We start from the raw sequence: 26,033 nt of genomic DNA on the forward strand, positions 1-26,033 counted from the left end.
CACAGCACAGGTCTTCCAACAAATGTAGGCCTAAAGTTTCCAACAAGTTTTCCCATAAAAAGTTAAAGACATGATTTTGTAAATATGTCTTTCTAGATGACCACCCCCAAAGACAGTACCTGCAATTTTAAAGTTTCAATTATTTTATACATGTGAGTGTGTATGTGTACCACTGTATATGTTGTGCCTGTTGCCCACAAAACCCCAAAGAGGGCACCAGATCCCCTGAACTGGAGTTTGAAAGCAGGGTCTTCTGCAAGGGCACAGTGCTCCTAAGCCCTAAGGCACCCCTCTAGCCTTTATGTCAAGTACTGATTATTGGTCCAGAAGATGAGACAGTAAGTGCTATGGACAAATGATAACACCAGAGGGCAAGGCTGAGGAGGCAACTCACTCTCACATTCGTTAACATGCTCATGAGACTCATTATGCAACTTCTCACACAGTCATTCTCAGATGGATAATGAAATTCTAAATATTCAGATACACTCTACATAAAAATTAATGTTCAGGCCCCAGTCTGTCTCTATAGTTTTATTGCAAAAGACCACCAAAGCACTTTAAGGCTTTGTAACTTTTACATAGATACATTCCTAATTCTATGTGTTTTGTGCATTATGGTGTGGTTCCTGATACTACTGTTTTAAGTGCTTCAAGATTATAATCCACACCCTTTGCTATTCTATAAATAACTGGTAAAATCTTACGTTCTACCACACACACACTAGAGACTTAAACAAATACCACTGTGTCTCCAGAAACAGAAATCCTACACTGCATGAAGAAAAACCATCAGAAAAGGTAATTCAATTTTAATTTATTGTCATCACTTTTCTTCATGATCCAGATTATTTAAGATGCAAAGAAAACGAACTTTTCATGATATGTCTGGGACTGGCACTAAAAAAAATTCAGACTGCAAATGAGTTATACAAATGAAAATATCAAATGGAGATCCAGTTATCAAAATGAAAGCACTCAACATATTAAAAGTTCACAATTATTTGTACAGAGCACATAAAAAAGTCAGCTTGCTATTGAACCGCTGTGCTTTTTAAAGAGCTACTGCAGAATTCGAAGAAAATAGACATATTAGTTAACTTATAAAGAGATCAAAGAGCCTGAAACAAGTAGTAAAAAGAAATTGTTGCCTTTATTAGAACGGCATTAGGCCTTAAATACGTCAATTTTGGTAATCATATTATTGTTTTAATAAGAAAGGACTCTACAGAATTGCAATACTGGTCCAACAGTCTTGTCTTTTCTTTTAAAGCAAGAAACAGAATGTGAGTAACCAGAAAGCAGGGCAGACATCAGCTAACCTGGAGACTAGCTCCTTAGATCCAAAGCGTTTGCAGTGAGAACCAACCGTTGGTGGGCTGGGGGGGTGGAGCAGCTCGAGATAACTGGAACCCAGAGTGTGCGGCCAAGTCCCATGAGGCTGCCTGTGGAATTCATCTTTTCCTTGGTCACATTTTTTCCCTCCAATACTACAGTTTTTCTTTGACTTTTTTTCCTCAAAGTATAAAAAAGTATGAAATATAAACAAGCTCCTGCACTGCCCACTCAGCAGTGCCCAATCAGGCATTACAGAGCTCTCTACACACCCAGAGCCCAGCACATTGGGAAGTCAATAATATACAAAATATCAGGGCACAGAAAGAACTAAAACCCATTCTTTTTTAATACACATAAGATTCAAATATTCAACCTAAAGGAAAACAATCATCTTGGCTCTCTTCTACATCTGCATGTTGACACACTCATTAAATATTCCTGTATGATCATGTTTGGTTAAAAACCTTAGAACCATCCATTCAGACAAAAACTGGTCATCAGAAAGATTATCTCATTTCCATCTCCCTAACCCCAATAAACAAGAAGTCAACTTTAGGACATAACTCCAAACACTGGATTGTGACGACAAATGCTAGGTCCAATTTCTTCATAATCCTTTTTGGTGTGGCATACTTGGTAGAACTCAGGCTGAAAACAAAACAAGAGAAGATGCATTTTTTAAAAAAGTCAAATACTCCTATCTTCCAATGGTCTGTAAAAGATGCTTTAAAACAGGTATTAATGTATAACATTTATCAGTTTATTCATGGCTTTTGGACAAAGCTTATAACTCTAGAAATCATGATTAAAGTCTATGATACATAAATCTGTCAGAAATACAGGGCATTAATTCACACCCCATAATCCACCCTGACACCTGTCTCTGCTGGGTTCTGACGTGCAGCCTGTTCTGACAGGGCTTTCCCACTTGGTGCCCAGATTCTACAGCACAGCATGAGCCTAAGGAACCAGGAACCATGTCACACTACAAGCAACTCTGAGGTTTCCCTCCTTGTCCACTTGCTGCATTACTACATTCTAAAGGGCATGTTACACATGCACCCCCACCCCCATACAGCGTAACAGAAGATAGCTAAAGTTAAGAAAGGAAACAATCCTTATTTACTTTAAATGGTTTTTATGTCCACTGTTGTAAATCTAGTAGTTTATATAAAAACACCTTCATTTTATAAATAGCCAATGACCTAACACAGCACCAATATGTACTAGACTAATGATATTAGAACATGTTCTAAGGTAGCGTTAAAGCTGTTTTGGTCTGGAGAAGACTTTAGACTAATTCTCTTTATTCAGTTGCAAGCATTATATTTCCTATGAAATGAAGGCTAGTGTTTACCTTGACATTTTTAGATGTTTAAACAGAAATACCAATAACATTCTGGTGAGTATATTTCAACACATTTAAAAGAACTTTCCCTATGATAAATGCTAAAATGCAGTATAATAAGCTCACTCTGAAGTAAATAATGTCTAGTATGCAAAAGATAATATTAAAATGAAATGACTTCCAATTTTATAAATACTATGTGCATAATATAAAAGTTTTTAAGTCCATATTCTTCTATCTAAAACATAAACATTTACAAGTTAATCTACGCACCGTGGAAGCCAGCATTGACCCTCCAAACCAGACTGCATACCGTTGCATGTGATGTGTAATAACTTGTACATCAATAGGCTTGGGCTGAAAAGTGACATAGTAACGTCATTTCAAGAGGAAATTAAAGCAACACTGTATCATTTGTGCTTAAATATACATACACAAAAATAATAATTATAAAGTCCAGTGACAGGGATTAATTGAGATTATCTACAGAGTGGAAGTGGAAACTGAGGAAGAAGCAGGATGGACAGCAGGATGGAGAGGACCTCACGTCGCAGTACAACCGTTATTTCCAGGGACTTCTCTACTTTATACAGCTCTACAAGACAAGAGTTGAGAGGCTCCAGACACAAATGATAAGCTACACGCTCTGTTTTTTAACAGCTGCATAGTACTCCACTGTGTAAATGTACCATATTTTCTTTCTCCACTCTTCGGTTGAGGGTCATGGAAGTTGTTTCCAGTTTCTGGCTCTTATGAATAAAGCTGCTATCAACATAGGTGAGCAATTATCTTGCTTTGATCTCACAGTGTGCATACATATATTGAATTACCACACTGTACCCCATAAACACATATAATTAAATACTAAGCATACAATCAAATACATAAAAGGAGACATGCCCAGGGCAACACCAGGGCAACCAGTAAAAAATTACACGAGCTATACTTCTGGCAACTACCTCAGCCACAAGTATTTCAAGAAAACAACAATGGAGCTAAGACTGCTCGTTCAAAGACTGATGAAAAACAGGACAGCTACACAGCCTGGAAGGCCCCTCTAAGTCTGTACATGTAGAGGCAAAGTTAACAGTCACACAGAGCAACCTGGCAGGAACCACTCCGGCCAAGTGTTCAGGTTGGTAGGTGGGACAGCTCGCATCATGCATCTGCTGATAAAATGCAGGAAAAGTGACATGATACCGCTTCTGTGATGTGACTGCACCCACGCGGTTGGGAAACCACCAAACAAACCCAAACCAAGACGAAGTGCAGAAAATAAACAGCCTGTGTTCTTTAACTATGGCCAGAAAACACTGAGCGACCACTGAATCCTAGAGGACCTTATTGTGTCGAGCCATCAAGATGGCTCAGTGGGAAAAGGCGTTTGTTGTCAATCTGAGTTTGCCCCCAAGACCCACATGGGAAAAGGATAAAACCAACTCGTGTAAGTTATTCTCTTATCTCAACACGTGTGACTGCATACACACACGCACACACCCCTCAAATAAATGTCAAAATTATTTTTTAAAAAAGGAGCGTATGCTCCTTGACTGGTTCTCCAAACACAGAATTTAAACTTTTTCTTTAAAGGTTTATTCTGGGTATGGGTGTTATGGATGGCATGTGTGTGCCACGGTGCACTGAGGAGGTCAGAGGCTAACACTGTGGGACTGGTTCTCTCCTTTTTCCTTTCCATGGGCTCCCGGGCTCACACTCAAGTCCTTGGGCTGGTGCAGCAAGCCTCTGTACCGGAAGGCCATCTCAGCAGGCCTCCTACACAGATTTTAAATCTATGCCTGTGAAACACAAGTCAGCCTTCCCTCCAGAGGAGCAGAACGTGTGGGGCAGGGAAATTGGCTGGTTGAGGAGGAAAATGAACATAAAAACCTCCTGCATAAGCAGTCTGCCTGGGCTGTGAAGTCATGCCATTACTCCACAGAGCTCCAAACAGATCAAGTACCAAATGACAGACTGCATGCCATGAGTCTATGGACAGAAGCAATGTTCCAGTAGAACACCTACAGAGTTTGTCTGAATGGTCCTAAGTGAGACACTGGCAAGCATTCTTGTTCTGACTACAAAACCAAGATGCCGGCCTTCGATATTCCCAGCCAGCTGTTGAGAAAACCAACCTTCAATCTACCACCGCTCAGCTCCTCGCTTAACTTCAGCCTGGCGTCTACAGTTCTTTTCAAATCTCTTTGCAAACGACGTCCAAAGTCCCTGAACATGGTTGAACCACCAGAGAGGACAATGTTCTGTGTTGGTAAAGAAAACAAAATATTTATGACCTTTATTTTAGAAGACAAACAATCTAAAGACAAATATACAAGGAATTCAATTGTGAAAATACAGGTTTTAAAATAGGCTATTCAATATTATGAAAAGAAAACTTCAAACTCCAAATCTTTTTTCCTGGCTGTGGCTTAGATTTTATTTTTTTTCCTCTCATATTTTTTATATTTATTTAAATATAAAATATATTTATTACTTTACATACCAACCACAGCCCCCCACCCCCACTCCTGCTGTCAACACTGACCTTGTAGAGAGGGCGCCTGACATCAATGGGGCAGTTCTGAATGACCTCATCTACAACTTCTGAGATAGGCTGAGTAAAATCTGGATTAGCAAACTGAAAGATAAGTAAATTTTACACATGAGCTATGAGACTGTTGTTGATTTAAATAGTACAGTAACAAAAGGTTGAATTACCCAGCTCAAGAGTAAAAGGGCCCTGGTCTTCAATAAACTAAAGCTAGCGAGGATAGAAGTCAGGTGACCTAGCTCTGTAGAGGAAAGAGCATGTACAGCCTGCCTCAGTTCTGGGACAGCAGGCACCACAGGAAGAACTTCTGTGCACTGCTAAGAGAACATGCACACATCAAGGTCACCACCCGGAAAACAATCAGGCATAGCTAACACAGATTCAGAAGCACATACTGGTGGCTCTGCTCCTTCACAAGTCCCAAAAGGGAACTCTGATCTGTGTCACCACAGTGAAATGGTGTGCTAGAAAGACAACTCGACAATCTAAAGCAGCTGCTGCTTTTCCAGAGGACCTGGAATCTGTTCCCAGAATCCACATGATGGCTCCCAACTCCCCTTTAGTTCCAGTTCCAGGGGATCCAATGCCTTCTTCTGACCTCCACAGGTCATTAGGTGCACACAGATAAAGAAAAAATGTCTGTGAAAGGTGAAAACAACCACTAGCAGGCCACCAGTTAGAGTGAAATAGATGTCCCCTGTCCTATCACTAGATTCTGCATCTGCAACCTTGCCTGTGTGAACCCTGAGTTGCAACCCTCAGGTCAACAGGTGACATTTATTTCTACACAGAGCAGCAGCACTTTGAAGTGTGCACACTCCCGGTTGAAGCTCAACAGGCTGATAACTTGTCTTATTTAGCTTGTCACACTGTAAATGTGTCCTTTTCACAGCCATTGAGTGTCGTTTCTTGTTTTCTGTTTCCTATTATGGCTGGTATCTTGCTTCGTCTAGAAAGGCACATGCTGGCGTGTAGTCCATATGTGTCTAGGAAGAAGGCTGGGGTGTGTGTCTTACCAACAAAGCACCGTTAGGCAGCATCCTTCAGTCATGGACAGGAGTATGGATGGCGATTAGTTCAAACAGAAGCACACATAGACCAGGGCTATGTACAGACAGGATGACGACAGAAACCTAACCTCTGTCGTCCCTTAGGAACACTATTAGTTCAGTCCTTAGTACTTTATAACATTCTCAAGAACTTTATCAACAGAAGAACAAAGAGTCAGTGATGTATTCATAGAATACATCATAGTCAGAATAAAGCCATTTTTAACTTATGATACTCAAAAGCAAATACACATGCCAGGGTTTTACCTGGGAAGTAGACCCCCCCACCCCCCCACTGCACTACAGGAAAGTGGGAACGAAGTTCAGCTCAGCTAGCTCTGATGTCATTTAAAGACAAGCTCACACACAGGCAGAGGCAGACTGAAACAAACCAAATCAGAACCTGAAATCTTAACTCTTACTGTCCACGATGACATCTGTGATCACAATCTTTCTTGGCCTCCCACTGCAAGCACTCGGAAGAGCCTTTAGTTCTCAAAGCACTGAGCTTTAATGGCCCACGATAATACTTCACCTCAGAACCTGGCACTGACTCCAGTTAGAAACAATAACGACGACGACAGCAACAACAACCCCTGAACTGCCCCAAATCTAGACAGAGAATAACAACAATTTGACAGAAAAATCTTTTTCACTGCATTGATTTCTAAAACAATTAGAAATTCCACTGTTACGGCAGAACTACAGTTTATTCACTATCCTTTGTCTTCTTCGTTATTTACCTAAAATAGCCACCTCCCCACCACACACACACCCTATGCATACACTGTTAACCTCTCCACAGTCTTGTTCACCTCATCTGCCACACTGTGAGCAGAAGGCTAGACCACAGCTGGTCAACCAGCAGCTGGCTCTGCATCCTCACAGCAGTCAACCACTTCACTTCTGATTTTACCAGCCTAGAGTTTACAGTAATCTTCCTTTCTACCTTAACCTACTGCGTGTTGGGTTTACAGGTGTGCACTATCACATCTAGTTTTTAGTAGTTAATTAGGAATACACAAAAGCAAAACTTTACAATGATGGGGGAATGTCTTTCTGTACGCTGTGAATGTGCTCCTCTGATAAATAAAGCTGTCTGGCCTATGGCAAGGCAGCTTAGAGGCAGGCGGGAAATTCAAAGAGAGAGACAGGAAGCGGAGAGAGAGGGACACCAGGGAGCCACCCAAAGAGCAACATGTAATGGTACACAGGTAAAGCCACAAACATGTGGCGATACATAGATTAATAGTTATGGGCTAATTTAAGATATAAGAGCTAGCTAGCAAAGGTTTGAGCCATGGCCATGTAGTTATAACTAATATAAGCCTGTGTGTTTACTTGGGGAACAACAGTGGGAGAGATTTGTCCCAAATGCCAGCAGGCTGGGCACAGGAAATCTTCTGACTACATTACAAAACCTATAAATGTTCCCAGTCTGTGTACCCCACAGACATTCTAATACAGAAAGAAATGAAGTCTAACTTGGGCTATCTGTTGTTGAACTTCAGGGGCTATTGCACTACAGAATTCCAAATGAAAATCAGAATAGTGGTCCAATGGTTAAGGGTGTGAGCTGCTCTTGTAGCGGACCTGACTTCAGTTCCTAATACCTGTACTGGGTAGCTCATACTGTCTATAACTAGCTCCAGGAAGATCCAACCCTTTGGCCTTCGCAGGTATCTGCATTCAAGTATACCAACATGCATCCATGAACATAGTTTAAAAAACATTTGGAGCTGGAAAGATAGCTCAGCAATTAAGGGTTGAGGCTGTTCTTCCAGAGGACCTGGGTTCAATTCCCAGCACCCACATACATGGCGGCTCACAACCATCCAACACATCAGTTCTAGGTAATCCAATGTCCTCTTCTGTTCTCAGTGGGCACCAAGCAAGGAAATGGTACATAGACATACATGCAAGCAAAACACCCATATAAATAAATAATAAAGCAATTAAGAAAATAAAATCAGATTAATATTCAATAAAGCAGCAGAGTATTTTATGAATAAAGACAAAACATTAATAAAGAGGTTAATAATAAATTACTAAAGTTCCTCAATATTATAATAAACTGAACAGTGGCTCCCCCAAACTAACACTCGGCCCTTCCTTCAGCTTTGTTCTGGAAGTCAGTCCGAGCTCTAATCGTGCGTGCCCTGGTCAGGTCTCAGCAGCACAAAGATGAGAATGATCTAAGGGGTTATTAAAGGAGGAGTATTTAGGTGAAACATCCCAAATAAATACAACAGCCCATATATTTCTTAAATTAGAAATATATTCAAAATTTAAAACATAAAATGGACTACAATTTTTTCTTAAAAAAACTCAAAGTGCCAAGTACATTCCTTCTAAAAGAAACTAGTTCTCTCTGATATTTATGGTGAATGTAACTGCTTTAGAAATAAACTTTCAAAAGGATGTCTGTATTAACGACCTCCCACCAGGCTCAGGCATCTACAGGAGAAGGAAGAGGCCGAAAGACCGCAGGAGCCAGGGGTGTGAGTCACTGCAAGGACAGTGTCCTCCAGACACAAGGGTCACACACACACACACCCCGCTCACACCGGCTCACACCAGACAGAACTGCAGCACTGAGAGGAGTGACTGGACACACTCCCACCCTTTGTAAGAAACTACTCACAACTGGTCCTGCCGGGAGAGTCAGCCTTCCCAACAGAGCGCCGCCACTGGGGATCCACCACACTCCAGGGCAGGCCCTGGCCCCAGCTGAGGACAACCCGGGGCCTTAAGCGCTCTACCACTGAGCTAAACCCCAACCCTGCTTTTTTTTTTTTTAAGGGAGAGAGCCTGCTCTAGCATAAAGTTGGGTAGGGAGGGAACTTGGGAGAGGATCTGGAAAAGTTTGGGAAGGGGAAAGAATTATGATCAAAATATATCATAAGAATAAAAATTTTAATAAAAACCAACAATAAATTTTCTTGGATCTTTCATATATTATATCTTAGTGTTCAAATCTTGGATAGGTTAAATACTCAAACATTCATCTAGTCTGAATTTAAAAAAATGAATGAATACTTCCAATGATAGGGAAATGAGAACACAGAAATATCTGTAAGGAACCTCAAAATTCACTGGGGAAGTGACGCACTTCCTGCAACACACACACAGCAAGCTCCATTCTCAGAAACTATGTTGAACTAATAATCAAATACACTTTCCTAATCTTCTCTTCCCAAACTAACACCACCAGTACAGAGAATTTTTAAAAGCAAAAATTAAAACAACACAAAGACAAGGCCCTACATTTAAGTCACCAGTGACACCAAACAAGAATGAAGTGGTTTGATAATAATGGCCCTTTCCCGTAAGAATTAACTACAGACTGAGAAATTGAGGTAGGAGGAGCTGAGAAATTGAGGTAGGAGGAGGCAAGGACACATAGTCACATGTCAACCCCAGGTCTCTCCATAGGAGTCCACCAAACGCTTCTCCTCATCAAGACTTCTGCTTAATCTATTCTTAAGAATAGAATATTCTTCAGAAAACAGCTTCCTGAGCTATTTTTGTCCTAACTAAAAGTAATGAAAGCACACAGAGGGGTATCAAAGCCCCCTAAATGAACCCCGCAGACTACTAATCATTCCCTTCATTTCCAGACTGAAAGAGAAGGATTGGGACTTTACAGAAAGTCTAGAAAGGTCCATAATCCAGAAATTTTAATTCACAAACAAGTTATGCATTTACATATCCTGAGAAGAGACAATTTCCTAATAATCACTTTTAAAGTGAACAAATGAGTTCTTAATGACCACATGAGGCCGGCTGGGGGGGGGGGGCAGCGGTGGCGGCTGGCTTATGTACTAAAGCCCGGCACAGGATAGGAGATGGTCACAGGGCATGCACAGGGCTCAAGCAGACAGAAATGCTGTGACACACTCAAGAGTCAGGGAGTATGGGGTACAGAGGGAACACAGGGACAATGGGGAAAGAAGAGGCAGTTATCTTCCATAGCTCCAAGTCAATACAAAATATTGTATTGGATATCAAGGCTGCAGATCCCTCAAACTCACTTGTTCTGTTGTTGGCTTTGCTTTCCTTTTGGGGTGCGGGCGGAGAGGTCTCACTGTGCAGCCCAAGATGGCCTCAAACTCTAGATTCTCTTGCCTTAGCTTCTAGAGGGATGAGATTCTACAACCGCAGCACCGCCATGCATTGCTAAGGAGAGGTGGACACAGACTCATCTGTTCTGACTGCACTACTTATTCTGACTGCAACTCCACACTTCACTTCAAAGATCTAAGTTAATCAAGTCACAGACTCTTCATATTCTTATCCTTCTCACATCTAAGCCAAATTGCTACATCCTAAGACCTCCACTTTCCTTCACCTCCTTTCTCCATGACAGACATTTATTTACCTGAAACACTGCAGTGAGCTTACATGCTTTTAACCTGTTCCCATCATTGCTCTGACCAAAAACCACCTTTTCTTACTGTGCACAAATCTGTCATTTCCACGTGAGATTTCCAGACTATGATGTGAGATAGAGTCCCCCAACCGCTGGGCTGACACCATTTGTCACACACCCACAAGTTTCCCTGGCTCTCCCAAGTGGACTTACGTTCTCTGCTTCTATGCCTCAACACACATGCCTATCTGTGAAAGCAACTACTTTTGTTTAACTGCCTTTCTCTAAACTCAAAGAGTAAGATTAAATAATCTTTCAGCTTTCAATATCCAATGCTTAATCTGAGACCATGAAAGTCATTGCCAATAATAAGCGGGGGAGGGGAAGCAATTATCAAAAATAACTGTTCTTGATGCTATATAAGCACAGCAGACATTGAATATTAAAATTCTAATGGAGCTAAATTCCTAATACCAAGTTACCAGAAGGCTTTGCTATTATTTTAGACTATCAAAAATACCCATTTGTTGTTTTAAGACCGTCTTTATGTCCTTAGATCCCACAGGTCAGAGACAATTCTCCAGCTGGGACAGTAACCGCAGTCTGCACACAGTCATTTACACTAGGTGCAGGCTTTGCAGAGTCTTCCCACGGTTTCAGTGGTTACAAAGTGGAAAGGCTACCCTCTTCCTGCACTTCCATGAGCCATAAAGACTGAAGAGGCAGGATGACAGATAAGGCTGCTGTAACAGGAGCTGCTTCTCAGGGGTGGGGTAGGGTATGACAGAAATCATTCTGTGCTTCTTTAAGACACTAAAGAAAGTCTCTGAGATTGATCTCTCTCAATTTCTTTGACTTTCTGCTGCATATTTCAAAGCAACTCCATTTAAAAACAAACAAAACCATTAACTACCAAGCGTTACCTCTGGGTGGAAAAAGATCTCCGGTCCCAGGAATCTCTCATAGCCAACGTCAATGGAAAACTCTTTCTTTGAGATCGCGTTGACTCCGGTGTACTGTTTGATCCATTTAGACCCATCAGTGTCATACTTGTTAAACTCTTTTACTAAATCTGGGCAGACATAACTATAGCGTTCCTTAAAAGCAAATAAAGAAACAAAATGTAATTTATATCTTGTTTTAGGTAATGTTAAGAAAAAGAAGATAATATATCAATCAAACAGAATTGAATAAAAAACATTTTTATTAAATTTAATTAGGTAATTTTGATAGGTGAAAATTTAATGCTAGATTACCATATTGTGTAGTACAAATGAATGGCTCATCCATACATAGTTTCTGACTCCATTAACACAACTAAAATATGGAAGACTAGACTTGGTTTTAACTATTTTAATGCTACTTTATGAAAACATTCATTAAAAGTCTTCACCATCTACTATGTCCATAACAGAATAGAATATTCTAGAAAAGTGAAAATGCACATGCAAATAAAAAAGAATAGCTATACCTACACAAATTAACATAGGTCTTTTATGCCTAAATGGAACAAAACTAATTCTTATCAAGGTAATGAATAAAGAAAGAAATATGAAAATGTAAGCTACTTTGCTATTATCTGCAAGACTGAATTAACATGTGATTATCTGTGACTGTGTCCCACTGCTTCTATCCCTCTGGCAATTTTTAAATAACATACACAACTTCCTGTAATTCTGTACATCAAGGACTCTTCCTCCCAAGGTAGCTGAAAATATTATCACAAATAACAAAAAGATATAAAAAGCCTATCATGATGTGGCATTGTGGTGATGTACACCTTTAATCCCAGCACTGGGGAGGCATAGGCAGGAGGATCTTCTGTGAGCTGGAGGCCAGCCAGAGCTATATAGTGAGACCCTGTCTCAATCCCTCTACAAAAGGAAAGACTCCTAGGAAAAACGAACAATTTCATTATCTTACACATTTCTCTCCATAAAGGTGGGAATTTCATGAAGAGATGTTTTTTTAAAAGACCTTCAGACCAAGTAATCTTCCCTGAAATAAGTTTAAATTCCTAGCAGATTTTCGTTTGTTTTCTCCATTTTAATGTTATAGATTTCCCAAAGTTGAAAATAATAGTGTTCATATTCATTTTTCCCCCATACTTAGTAGTTTGGGTTGTTTGACAGTTTCTCTCTGTGTATCCCTGGCTGTCTTAGAACTTGCTATGTAGACCAGGTAGTCCTCCAACTCACACAGCTCTATCTGCCTCTGCCTCCCAAGTACCAGGTTTAAAGGTGTGTGCCACCACGCATGGCACTACATATTTAGTTTTCAGGTTACCACCTTGAGAAAAAGTTGGGAAAACATTTTGTAGTTTCTTTAATACATATCTCTATACCTAAGCTTGAAAGAAGAACAAAGACACCTCCACAAATGTCATACAAAGAGATGCAAATAAATGGGAGTTATTTTTGCAAAGGCAGTTTTATATATTCAAACATGAGAACTACAGAAATTTTCAGTTTTGTGGATAAATGACAAACTCAAAAGCAATGCCAAAATAAGGAAAATATTTTGATTGCCCGCATGAAAGACTGATATAATAAACAATACAGAGTCAAAACCTAATCAAGTCCTCATATACCCATCAGTTTCTGTCCATGCTCCACATCACTTGAGTAACACACTGCACCTACACTAGAGCTCAACAAGCCAGTTTCGATAGCAGAAAACTATTAGCATTAAAATAAAGACTTCAGCCAGGCGGTAGTGGCGCACGCCTGAAATTCCAGCACTCCGGAAGCAGAGGCAGGCGGATCTCTGTGAGTTCAAAGCCAGCCTGGGCTACAGAGTGAGTTCCAGGACAACCAGGGCTACACAGAAAAACCTTGTCTCAAAAACAAAAAATAAGATAAAATAAACAAATAAATAAATACTTCAGAATAAACTGAAATGTAATGATTTCTGGGTAAAATGAATCTTTACTTTTAATAAAAGGAACAATCACAAAAATCTATGTTTAAATACTCTCAATATGAACATGGAGAGAGAGAATACACAAAGGGCTTTATGAAAAATACAGAGAAAACAATTTAGAAGGGTCATTTTGACTGGCTGAGAGAACTTGGGTCAGAAGAATTCTTTGCTACCAGTTAAGCATGTGACTAGTTTCCAGCTGAATCATGCTAATATAGCTTACCTTCACTGCTTTGGCAGTTTCCAGGGACTGTTCTGGGGGGATTCCTACTTCTCGGTCTCGCAGCAGTTGCTGAATAAAGTATGTTATATCTCTTCCTGCAATTGGAATGTGTTTGATACAGCTGCCGATGACATACCCTTCAGCCTGCAGGCAAGAGGACAGGGGTCAACTTTACTTCTGTTCTCAGCGCTCTAAGGGTGGCTTAGTGGGGAACACACTTGCTTTAAAGCCTGAAAACCTCAGTTTAATCTCTATAACCCACATAAAGGTGGAAGGAGAACCAACTCCATTCACATGCCCTGGCACAAGCATGCCCTACCCTACACTCCCATATAATATTTTTAAATTATATTTCTGAAAATTAATTGATCAAAATATTAAGATCTACTTCTCAACCAGATGTGGCAGGATTCAGGGTGTCTTCCTCAAGACAGTGTCTCTGACTGAACCAGAACCTTGCTGTTTTCAGCTAGGCCACTGAGTTCTTGAGACCACCTGTCTCTGCTTCCCACTTGTGTGATTAGGCACATATAGTCCTGTCCTGCTTCCTACGTGGGTGCTAGGGACCTGAACACAGTCTCCATCCTTACAGAACAAACACTCTTATCCAAATCATTCCCATGCCCATAACTATTTCAGATATACCACTAAGAAAGAAAAGGAGCTATTGAGTAAGTTATACAAAGCTACTAAATTCTAGACACATCCTAATAAGATACTGAAGACACCAAAGTAAACAAAAGGGGATATATCCACACAGTGAATGTGGAGGCCCACAAAGGTTTCCTAGTGAGATCTGAGCTTGCTTTACCCAGCAGAGCTGCATTAGAGGATTGCTTGACCATGTGTGTGGTTACCAGGTGTTTGGAAGGGTCTGCACTTGGATGTGCAGTACGCTTTGATCTAGCAAGGGGAGGTCTACTGCCCTGCCGCTTGGTATTCCTTTAAAAAGCCCTTTAGAAGAGACAGAAGGGGCCGGTGGTGGATAAGGATCCAGGCCCTCCTGAGCTATCCTGTGTTTCTGTCTCTCTCTCCTCTGTCCTTCTATCTAAATATTTCTCACTTCACCCTCCTGAGGAATACCCTGGGGTAAAAGTGGGAGCAGGTCTCCCACAAGTGAAATATGACTTAGCAACATAAAGAAATGAAGTAGTACACACGCTATACACAGATGACCCTGAAAACACTCCTCTAAATGAACAAAGCCTGTCACAAAGACCTGAGTATATAATTCCACTTCTATGAAGTTGCTGGCCAGGCCAACTATTCACCCAGAAAACCCGGGGTTGGCAGGTGTCATGTGCTATCTGAGCTCACTGAGAATTCGCCCTCCTGTGTGTTCTCACCTTGCTCCTCCAAGGCTCACGGTGCCAGCAAAGATTCTCAGCACAGATTATTCTGCCACTTTCCTAGGTCTTTAAGTAAAGATCAAATCTGAAGTGGATCATGCATACTGTGTGAGGTCCACTGTCCTCAGCTCTGTGACCTTCATAGTTACAAACCTAACTGTGACTTTGGGGTACAGTATGACAGGGAGCTGGCTTTGTCTCCTTTCAGAACTGTTGATGATGCTCTTAAGACCCTCGGCTCTTACGATCCTCAAGAGGCCCATGATGGTGGCTCAGGAAGACGGCACAAAGAGTTAGTTTCTCAGTCTTATAAAGGAAGGTGCCATTAATTCTTATCATTTACTTCTAGATGTACTATTTCACATTCTCTTAACAATTCTTCTGTCCTTACCACAGGAATGACATGAGTGACTCCATCTCCACTGTCTATTACTGTACCCGTCAGCGTCCTCTCTCCTACTTGTCTTGAGGTCCAGGATGCAGCTAAGGCAAGAACAGCCTAGAAAAAAATAAGACAGACAAAAATAAACTGTTAAAGAATCACTAAGCATGCAAGTCTCTTAGAAGTAACCTATAATGACAATGCCTACGTTCCACAGTTCATTGAGAAAAAGAAGCTCATGGTCTTTTAATGCATCAGGCCACTTAGAAAGTTGTTTATGAGGATCTCTCTTCTTAGACACAATCAAGAGTGACACAAACACGTACCATGTGCAGCACTACATTGCCCAAACTTAAACGTATCATTACTCAGACTGGCACAAAGTACCAAGGTCTCCAATCGGCATAAGCCAGCAAGCATTACTCTGAAGAACTCAGACTCCAAGTTCCTAAATGCAATCTGTAGTTAGCACTGTACAACAGTACCTAACTGCAAACGCCACACACACTTCCAGACACCCTGAGTTAACTAGAAAACCAATGACACGCAACACCGTTTTTTCCTACTAAGAATCTCGTCATGGCCAATAGAAAACAATTCTTTCCTAAAATAAAACAATGTTCTTGTAAACTAAGAACATCATTTTTAAAAAGCTAACTTCTTACAATCAAAATATATGAGTAGGAACTAAACACAACACTAACTTTGCCCACTTGCAATGTAATACCAGGTATTTAGTCCACCACCCTCCTTTGCTTTAAACTCACAATGATAATCTAGCTTAAGACTCCTGAGACTCCAGCCAAGAGCCACCACACCTGCCTCACCACCTTATTCTAACAAAAAAATCATTGCAGTAATACAATGACTGCTAATCACCATACAATATTTTTAAAGGTTTTACAGTGAAAATTTTCATGTAGTGTTAGAAAGAAAGAAAGAAAGAAAGAAAGAAAGAAAGAAAGAAAGAAAGAAAGAAAAAGGGAAAGGGAAGGAAGGAAGGAAGGAAGGAAGGAAGGAAGGAAGGAAGGAAGGAAGCTATTTGAGAATTAATTTTGAAATATCCTTTTTAGGTAAAGTTCAAATCTATCATTTACAGCTAGAAACTGTCTTGTGATCATTTCCACAAGTCTTTTACAATTAGGATCCCAAACTATATCTATCTATCTATCTATCTATCTATCTATCTATATCTATCTATCTATCTATATCTATCTATATATATATAAAAAATACTGGGTTACAGAAATCTTACTGACTACTGTACATCAGCAAAAAGGAACAGATGTTAAACTAGTGAATGAAAAGCCCTGAGGAAACCAGGCAAAGTGTAGCAGTAAGGAGCCTAAGGCACAAGCATCTCTTCAGGTCCAACGCCAGCTTGGACTATACTCCAAGACCACAGACTCAAAGAAGCCCACCAAACAAAGCAGTCAGAAGTCAGACATGAGAGAACATGCGTGTAATCCAGCACTGAAGCAGGAGGACCACAAGTTCAAGACCAGCCTAAATTACAAAATAAGACCCTGTAGATTGATTGGATGAATGGATAGATAAAGATGGGTGGGGAAAAAAAGGGAGGGAGGGAGGGAATTTCTTTTTCTTCCTATCAATAAATATTACCTCCCTTTCCTAATTGTTTCTAAATTATCAGCTCAGGAGAATACGGTATAATGTGAATTATGGCAATGCTTTCTGGGAAAAGAGAGATGCATGGCTAGGAGTAAATTACGGCTGGATAAAATGTAAACACCAAGCTTAAATAAGCATACGTCACTTACCTGCACAGCAATGTACAAGCCTGGAACATTGAAGGACTCGAACATTATTTCAGCAGTATATTCCCTGTTTTCTGGAGTATTCAGTGGAGGTTCAGTCTATTGAATTGAATAATATTTTAAAAAGACAACAATGTGAGATCATTTTGGAACTTTATAGGCAATTTCTCAAGGGAAAATCATTTATGAAGTAATTTAAAAGGGACAAATTCAGACACAAAGACTCTAGATATAGAGCATTAGAGCAGACGTACACATATACACGTGAAAACAGTACGTTCTCTCAGTGTCTGTACACTCCTTCTACTTTTGCTTGGCTCTTTTTTGCCTGTTTGTTTTGTCCCATGCTGACTTATTTTATTTTATTTTTTCAGAAACCTGTTCATATTCTAATGAGATAGAAAAGTAAGGGTGTGGATTTTGGGTGGGGAAGTCAGGAAGATTTGTGAAGCATGAGGAAGGGGAACCATAATTAGGACAGATTGTAAAGGAGAAAAAAGAAACCCTGATGTTCAATATCACTAGAAATCATGAAAAAAATGAAAATTGAAACCAAGTCAGGAAGCCTGTATACTCACCATGACTAGAGTTAAAAAGATTAACATACTAAATGCAGGCTAGAATGCAAGAGCAACCCAATTAAGTGTTACATGAAGAGTAGCCCTAGGCCAGAATTCTAAACCAGCTAAGTGTCTGTCCTGCAGCAGAGCAAGTCCACAAAAGAGATGAAAGTAAAGCAGGGCGGTGGCACATGCCTGTAATCCCAGCACTCGGGAGGCAGAGGCAGGTGGATCTCTGTGAGTTCAAGGCCAGCCTGGTCTACAGAGCTAGTCCAGGACAGGCTCCAAAGCTACAGAGAAACCCTGTCTCGAAAAACCAAAAAAAGAGAGAGAGAGAGAGATGAAAATAAGTATCTAAAGAGACAAGAATGTTCAAACAGCCAGACTGTCATAGTCAAAAACATTAAACTGTATGGCACAAGTTTTACTACTGCACATCTTATATGATTTCATTTATATAAAACCCAAATATAGGTGAAATTGATCTCATTAAAAAAAAAACAAAACAAATGAAACAGTGGTTTGGAGGACATAGAGGGAATGGAGGCATAAATTAACTAGAAAAGGCATTGATAATATGTTGCTTACATTGCTACTTACACACTGTCAAAACTAACAGGGAGCCAACCATCTCTTTCTGACTACTACTTGCCAGGGACATATCTATAAGCATTCACTGCATTAAGTTCACTCTACGGTAGGACTGAACAGCTGTGACAGAACCCGTTATGCTCTCATTTGGTCTCTTCAGTGTCTACACAGACTACAAAGGCAAATTCATCCATTCTTTCTACCTATCTATCTCTGTTTAATCTATTTATTGATCTATCTCTATCTGGTCCTTTGTTTTTTCCAAGCCTGGTTTATCAATCTATCACTGTCTGGTTCTTTTTCTTCTGCCAAGGCTGGTCAAAATCCACAAAATGGTTCAGATTTGTAATTTTATAATACACAAATTCTATATGAAAAAGAATAACCATAAACAAATAATGAACTGTTTAGTGATGGACATACTGTTTAAGTATGAAATTATTCTCATCTAAATGAAGCTTATTTTGATGTGATTCAAAAACAAAGCAGACTAACAGATGGATAAACAGATGTATGTCAAAGCACTTATGCTAAATATCTACTTATACTGAAATGTTAATCACTGAACTTAGGCTGTAGGTATATAGGTGTCCATAGGAATGTTCTTTCAACTTTCCATACAGTCCAGCTACAAATGGTATTCACAAAGCACCATAATTCAACCCTGAATATGGGATTAGCAAAAACTCATGTCCAGGTATAAAGAAGACACAAAAGACAGCCATTCTGTGTTGTAAGAAGATAAAACGGAGAAAAAGAAAACAGTCATTTATCGTACTAGAAGTCAGTAGTAGTTATCAAATAGTTTTAAAACAGTAAGAGGGGCTGGAGGGTTAAGAGCATTTATTGATCTCGCAGAGGACCCGGGCTCAGTTCCCAGCACCCACATGGAAGCTCACAACCCTCTCTAACTTCAGTTTCAGTGGATCTGATGTCTTCTTCTGGCCTCTGAAGGCAGGCACACAATATACACACATTCAGGCAAAGTAATCACACAGAAAAATAAAATACGTATTTAAAACATTTAAAAACCAAGAAACATTGCTTAAAAATGCATTTGCTTTTAAAGCTATGAACACAAATTACTTTAATTTTTTTAAAAGTTCAGATATTAAATGACATTGTACTTTTACTGTTAAAAATAACCAATGAGCTAGGTGGTGGCGCACGCAAAATGGCAGTTGCAGACTTGTGTGCTCAAGCCTTCATTGCCAGCTGACCAGCTCCTCCAGAGGAGACTGGATCACAAGGGCTTCAACTGCACCAACCGACTTATCCCGACTAATTAGATGAATGAACTGTGAAGAGGTGGGGGTCTGGCTAGAGTCAGTCACCAGGGTCCAGACATGGTCATGCATCTGCCTCCCTTACCCTGAGGTCCAGCCCTTTGCTCCATCACTTCCCACAGAGATGCTCTGTTTTACCAGGCACAGCCTGGGAGCAATGGAGTCAAACTGTAGATGTAAGCCTCAGAAACTATAAGCTGAAAACATTCTTCCCTTAGATTATTTTGCCAGTGCCAAACAAACAAACAAACCGATTATTCCCTGGTCCTATCTTTAACAATTACATATTAATTATCAAAAGCATCTGTGATTACACTGTAGTGCTTGACCACATCGCTACTTCTCCACAGTCTGCATCCAGATGGTCTTAAGGATGACAGTTTTATATAACCAAGTCTTTCAGACATGACAACTTAAAAAATGATAAAATATGCTTGCTAACGATAACTGAGATCATTAACATGTTTTTCAAAATTTTCCTAGTAGGCTAGGCATCAGGGCATATGCCTGTTAACCCAGCATTTAGGAGGGTAAAGCAGAATGATCCTGAATACAAAGCCATCCTGGGCTTACAAATCCAATCTCAAAAAAGGGTGAGTCCCCAACAAATCATAATGTGTACTTACCAAAAGAAAGTAATGGTCTTCAGGTTCTGCCCTTAAATATTTAAAAATCACTTGCTCCATAAACCTTTCCATCAAGTCCCAATCTTCAACTATACCATGGCGGATCGGCCACTAGGAAAACAAAATTCACAATTAAGTCTTAATAATGTCAAGAAAACGAACTTATAAATACAAACTAGAGCCTATGAGCTCATTAGTAGATACTAGAAAAAGGTGTATATCTTTAGGTGTGATGTTGCCACAGGTCATCCTTAGGCTACACATGCTTAAGTAGAAATATACATACTTACAGAAATGAAATTACTTTTACAGTGAACATTCAGGGGGTTAAAAACATAAGATGAATATGTCAAAAATGTTAAACTTTATCCTAATATCCTTAATCTTCAATAAGTAGCTCATTAACTAATATCTGTTGTATGTCTAACATATAATACACATTTGGTAACTGGATATGGTGATACACATTTGTCATTTTAGCTACTGAGGGGCTGAAGCTGGAGGACTGTTAGAGAATATGATTTCAAGGTGTGGTACTTTTGTTCATGTTACATTTGTTTCACTCTGTGAAGCTGTGATACTTTGCCTGTCTAAAAAAACATCTGAAGGTCTAATAAAGAGCTGAATGGCCAAGGCAAAAGGTAGATGAAGAGAAACAGATTAATTTAAGTTAAAGAAAAAAGCTAGCCAGAAAAGAGCATAAGCTAAGACCGAGCATTCATAACTAATAGTCTAAGTCTCCATGGCATGATCTGGGAGCTGGTTGGTGGCCCAAAAAAGAAAAAGCCTGCTACAAACATCTGTCACATACATTCTTTTTCAAAATCTAGGTGGCACTCTGAAAATTTTACAGAATATAAAAAGTACCACGAAAGCTCCTGAATCCCTCATGGATTACCTTTCACACATTTAACATCTAAGTATCAATGAGATAACCCTGTGTTGGTCCTGAGTAAGTACCCTTGGTCTCAATACTTCATAAGGCATGCTACTGTTATTTGAAAAGAACTTCCCTTGTCCGGGCCATCCACTCTAACCACTCTGCGCATCTCAACACTCCACAGATCACTGTTCAATGTTCTGACCACACTGACCTCACCTTTCCCCAAGCACGCTTTCCTGGAGCAGCAGGTGATGCTTATTATCTTCCACAGAAAAAGGAGACATCAAGAGAGGAACTGAATCTCCTTCACCAAATCTGTAAACTTCTACTAGAATGTTAGCAATACTCCCTGCAATTATGTCCACATGGTTATCTGTCTGTGTGTTATGCACACATAAGTGCAGGTGCCTGAGAGTCCAAGAGAGAGGGGGGTCTTCTCCCTTGAGGTGGAGTGACAGGCAGTAGTGAGCAGAGGCCCTTATGCAAGAACAGTATGCACTCATAATCACTGACCCAGCTCTCACACTCCCACCCTATCCAATTAATCATCAGAGTACATTCCTCCAGCTTTCTCTAAGACCTTGTTATATGCCCCTTCTTTAAATTTCCTGAGCAGAATTTAGCATTAAACATCTCTTCCTCTTAATTCTGCAACTTATCCTTTCATCTCTCTCCCATCACAGCCTAACCTCATGAAATAGTACCCCACTGTTACTCTTTCCTGATCTACCATTCACAAAGCTACATTCATCCAGCTTTACTATACTTGTACCTCCCCAGACATCTTATTTGATATCCCATGCTGTTTATCTCTGTTCCTCTCCAGTCAAGCCTAATTAGTACACCTCTCAGTCTTCTCTCTTGCTGCCCACTCCCCCAGGTAACAAACAGTATTCACCTCCCAAAGTAACTGATACCTCCCTTATCTCTGTCCTTATCCATCTTATTTGAGCTCCAAAGCCCATACACCAGACTGCCGGGCAATATGTGAGCAGCCACACAGGACTTCAAATACGCTACATTCGAAATGAAGTTTATTCTCTCCTCTATACTCCACCCCAGTGTTTCTACTTTAATGTCCTTTATTTCAGGAGTAACTAAGGATACCCTTAACTATCTATCTAGTTACCAACAGTGCCTTGTCAACTATCCTTTGTTAATCCTTAAATATCCACTTTCTAATTTTTCTTAAAAAATAAACTTCAACATACTACTGATTAAGACTTTTAGATTTCTATGCCAACAATAAAAAAATAAAAAGTGGTGGATCATGGCAAATGACACAGTAAAAATGCAATCCAGAGACCAGAACCAAATGAGAAATTTTATTAGACAGCTACTTTTTTTCCCAAAAAGTAAATAGCAAGAAAAAAAAGAGAGAGAGAGATAAAATCCATACACAGAAAGAGGAGTTATGGGTCAAAAGACTCATTGAGATTTAACAGCTAAATCCAGTGGAAAATTCTTATTTTAACAATGGCCCGACATTAACCAATTAGGGAACACTCAGAGAAATGTACTACAGTCTGACTAAAACCATGAGATGCTGTGAATAGGCAAGTATTTTGAAGTGACTGACCAAAAAAATAATTGGGGAATGGAATAAAAAGTCAGATTGGTTATGAATTTGCAATTGCCAAAGTTGAGTGATACGCATGTGTGGGGTCAATATATTTTCTTTCTTTTTTTTAAAACTAATTTGTTTTGTTGTTGTTATGAGACAGCGTCTCACTATGCAGCCCTGACTGGCCTGGAACTTGCTATGGAGACCAGGTTGGCCTCAAACTCACAAAGATCTTCTGGTGCCACACTTAACCCTTTACTCTACTTTTAGCTATGAATTTTCCTGTAACATTTAATGTACACATATGAACAAATGCATGCACATGCGCGTGTACACACACACACACACACACACCATACCCTCTTAGCTCTTTATCCTTACTGCCACTACCTTAGTCTAGCAGTTCTCAACCTGTGAGTTGATATCCTGTATATCAGATATTTACATTATGAGTCATAACAGTAGCAAAATTACTGTTATGTAGTAGCAATGAAATAATTTTATGGTTGGGGATCTCCACAACATAAAGAATTGTATTAAAGGTTGAGAACCACTGCGTTAGACCAAGTCACTAAAACCACTTGCTATATCTCATTATCCCACAATCATACATGCCTCCCAATAATATCTCCTCACTATTTGAGCACTACAACACCTTCTTTACATTCATCCTCTGTAATCAAGGTCCACAATAATCCTGATATACTAACAACTCCACTATATAGATAAATAACTAAGACACAGAAAGGTAAGCCACTTGATGATACCAGAGGTAGAAAGAAACACAGCCAGAATTTAGGTTTGAACAGGCAGCCTTATTAACACTGTTCATCCGGTATATCCATGAATGTTGCCCACAAGGTAGAAGTGGCTCCCATGCAGCCTCTGGACTTCAGGAACATGAGCGATGCTGCTCCCCATCTTCCTCACATGCCTTCTTATATACTGGCCTTTCTGCCTAGTGACTATCTGTATATCTCACCTAACTCCTATTTTACTCTTCAAGACTTGGCTTAATAACTTATCCCTCAAGGACTGCTAAATTCCAAAGTAGGCCAGTGCCACCTGTGGTACACACCCAGCACATCCTATCCTGATTCCCTTCTATTGACTTCATACTATCTCACTGGGGGAAAGCTGTTTCTTGCTACTCTCTTTTTAGCACAAAGCAAAAACTGCAGTTTTATATTGACGTATGGTAGGGCAGTTATTTCATTTAAAATTACAAAGGAAGGAAAGCCCAAAGGAGGAAAAGAATGGTTGGAAGTGCTTACCTTCCAGGAAGGCTAGAGTAGTGGCTATGGACAGAAAGGACAGAGAAGAAGGGAGGCAGAACAACATCCGCAGTTGTAGCAATATGGAGAAGAGAGAAAAATCCATCTCTACTGAGGGCCCTGAGAGGCAATGCCCATGGAAATGTAAACCCACTCACTTCAGTATGTTAAAGCCATGGGGGAAGGAGAATTTCTATGGCCAGGAAGATGAGAACAGAGCTAGATGTGGTGGCACACCTTTAACCCCAGCACTCAAGAGGCAAAAGCAGGCAAATCTCTTGAGTTCAAGGTCAGCCTGATCTACATAGCCAGTTCCAGGTAAGACCCTGACTCAAAACTGCTAAAGCAAAAACAAGAAACTAATGCAAGAGAGCATCAAGTCCCTACCAGAGTGAAACAGCACAGCAACGGCCTGGACCACTCTTGGATACATACCTTCGTTGCATAGGTGGGTTTTTCTATTGCTTCATCACCAATGAAGAAGTCTAGGTCATCCACACCTTTCACCACTCTCCTCTGGGCTTGATCACCTACTTTTGCAGACTCTTTGATTGCAATACCTTTGAAATAAGTTAACAAAACATTTTAAATTTTTCATCTTTTCAAATGAACCAAACTTTTAACTTGCCCTTCTTTAATTGCAAAGTGTGATTAAAAACAACAAATAGAATATTTAAACAGCTAAACTAATGAATGAAAGTCATTAAGAAACCTGTGACAAAATTCATTTTATACAATGATACCTCAACTTCCTCTCAGGGACAAGGCCTCAAGTACAAAAATCCCCAAAAAAGTATTACTATGGGATTGTTTCAGCTATGTTTCCAAAAACTATTAAATCTAGTTTGATTCTAATTGGCTATGTGTGTGTTACTAGGGTCTCATGCATGTCAGGCATATACTTCCACCAAGCTATACTATATACCAGCCCTTTTAAATTTTTTACTATTGAGACACAATTTACTAATCTAGCCTGACAGTCTTGAACTTGGAACCCTCCTGCCTCAGCTTTCCAAGTAACGAGTGTACTGCAATCCTTTGCCACCAACCCTTAGCTTCAGTCTGAATAGAACTATAATCCTGGAAGGTAAAAGCACTGTTGCACAAGTCTCAGGACCCAAATTCAATCTCTAGAACCCTCCTGGTAGAAGGAGAGAACTGCCTCATCAGAAGTAATCCTGACCTCTATTCACATTATGTCCACTATGCAACCACACTCACATATATCATAATTAAAAGTAAAATTATAATCTTATAAAGTCAGTACAAAGCTTGATGGACAATCAAGAAATTAAAGGTGAAAAACACTGACCAATAAGAGAAGAAAATCTGCAAAAAACTTTTAAAAACAAGCTTTCTTGACATCTCTACTTAGTCTTTCTTTGTCTCTTCTTATTCTTATCCAAGAGGGGATCTGTTGAATTTTAGTTCCACATAGGAAAAGACACCTCAATAAATTTAAGAAAACTCATAGTAATCCCTCTAAATAATTTCAGAAATCTCTCTATTCCCAGAAGTAAAATCTGTTGTTGTACATTTGGGGCTGGAGAGATAGATGGTTTGATGGTTAGGGGCGCATACAGTTCACCCAGAGGACCCACAGTTCACAACTCCAGCTCTAAGAGATCAGATGCTCTCGTGTGTCTCCCACAGGCACCCATACACATAGCAGACACATACACACAAGAACAAAAATACAAACATAATTGTTTTTTAAAACCTGTTATATAAGGCCGGGCTGTGGTGGCAAATGCCTTTAATCCTAGCACTCAGGAGGCAGAGGCAGGTGGATCTCTGTGAATTCAAGGCCAGCCTGGGCTACCAAGTGAGTTTCAGGAAAAAGCGCAAAGCTACACAGAGAAACCCTGTCTCGAAAGAAAAAAAAAACCTGTTATATAGTCTTTAAGTTTTAATTTTCAGAATTCAAGTTAAGCATCTTC

The 26,033-nt window shown here is 39.9% G+C and overlaps 1 protein-coding gene across 2 annotated transcripts in view; it reads right to left on the reverse strand.

The window, feature by feature from the left end:
• Positions 1-800: 800 nt before the first annotated feature.
• Positions 801-26,033, reverse strand: part of Actr3 (actin related protein 3) — a 42,907-nt gene continuing 17,674 nt past the window's right edge. For both annotated transcript variants that reach the window (XM_036202364.1, XM_036202365.1), the window contains exons 4-13: positions 24,529-24,653; positions 20,373-20,483; positions 17,313-17,408; positions 15,541-15,648; positions 13,801-13,944; positions 11,579-11,752; positions 5,229-5,321; positions 4,819-4,944; positions 2,960-3,043; positions 801-1,986 (exon numbers count right to left, since the gene is read on the reverse strand). In XM_036202364.1, the coding sequence (XP_036058257.1) occupies positions 1,891-1,986; positions 2,960-3,043; positions 4,819-4,944; positions 5,229-5,321; positions 11,579-11,752; positions 13,801-13,944; positions 15,541-15,648; positions 17,313-17,408; positions 20,373-20,483; positions 24,529-24,653 (1,157 nt within the window). In that variant the 3' untranslated portion in view covers positions 801-1,890. The remainder of the gene's footprint in view (positions 1,987-2,959; positions 3,044-4,818; positions 4,945-5,228; positions 5,322-11,578; positions 11,753-13,800; positions 13,945-15,540; positions 15,649-17,312; positions 17,409-20,372; positions 20,484-24,528; positions 24,654-26,033) is intronic.

The sequence above is a fragment of the Onychomys torridus genome, chromosome 11 (assembly GCF_903995425.1).
Source record: "Onychomys torridus chromosome 11, mOncTor1.1, whole genome shotgun sequence".
Taxonomy (NCBI): domain Eukaryota; kingdom Metazoa; phylum Chordata; class Mammalia; order Rodentia; family Cricetidae; genus Onychomys; species Onychomys torridus.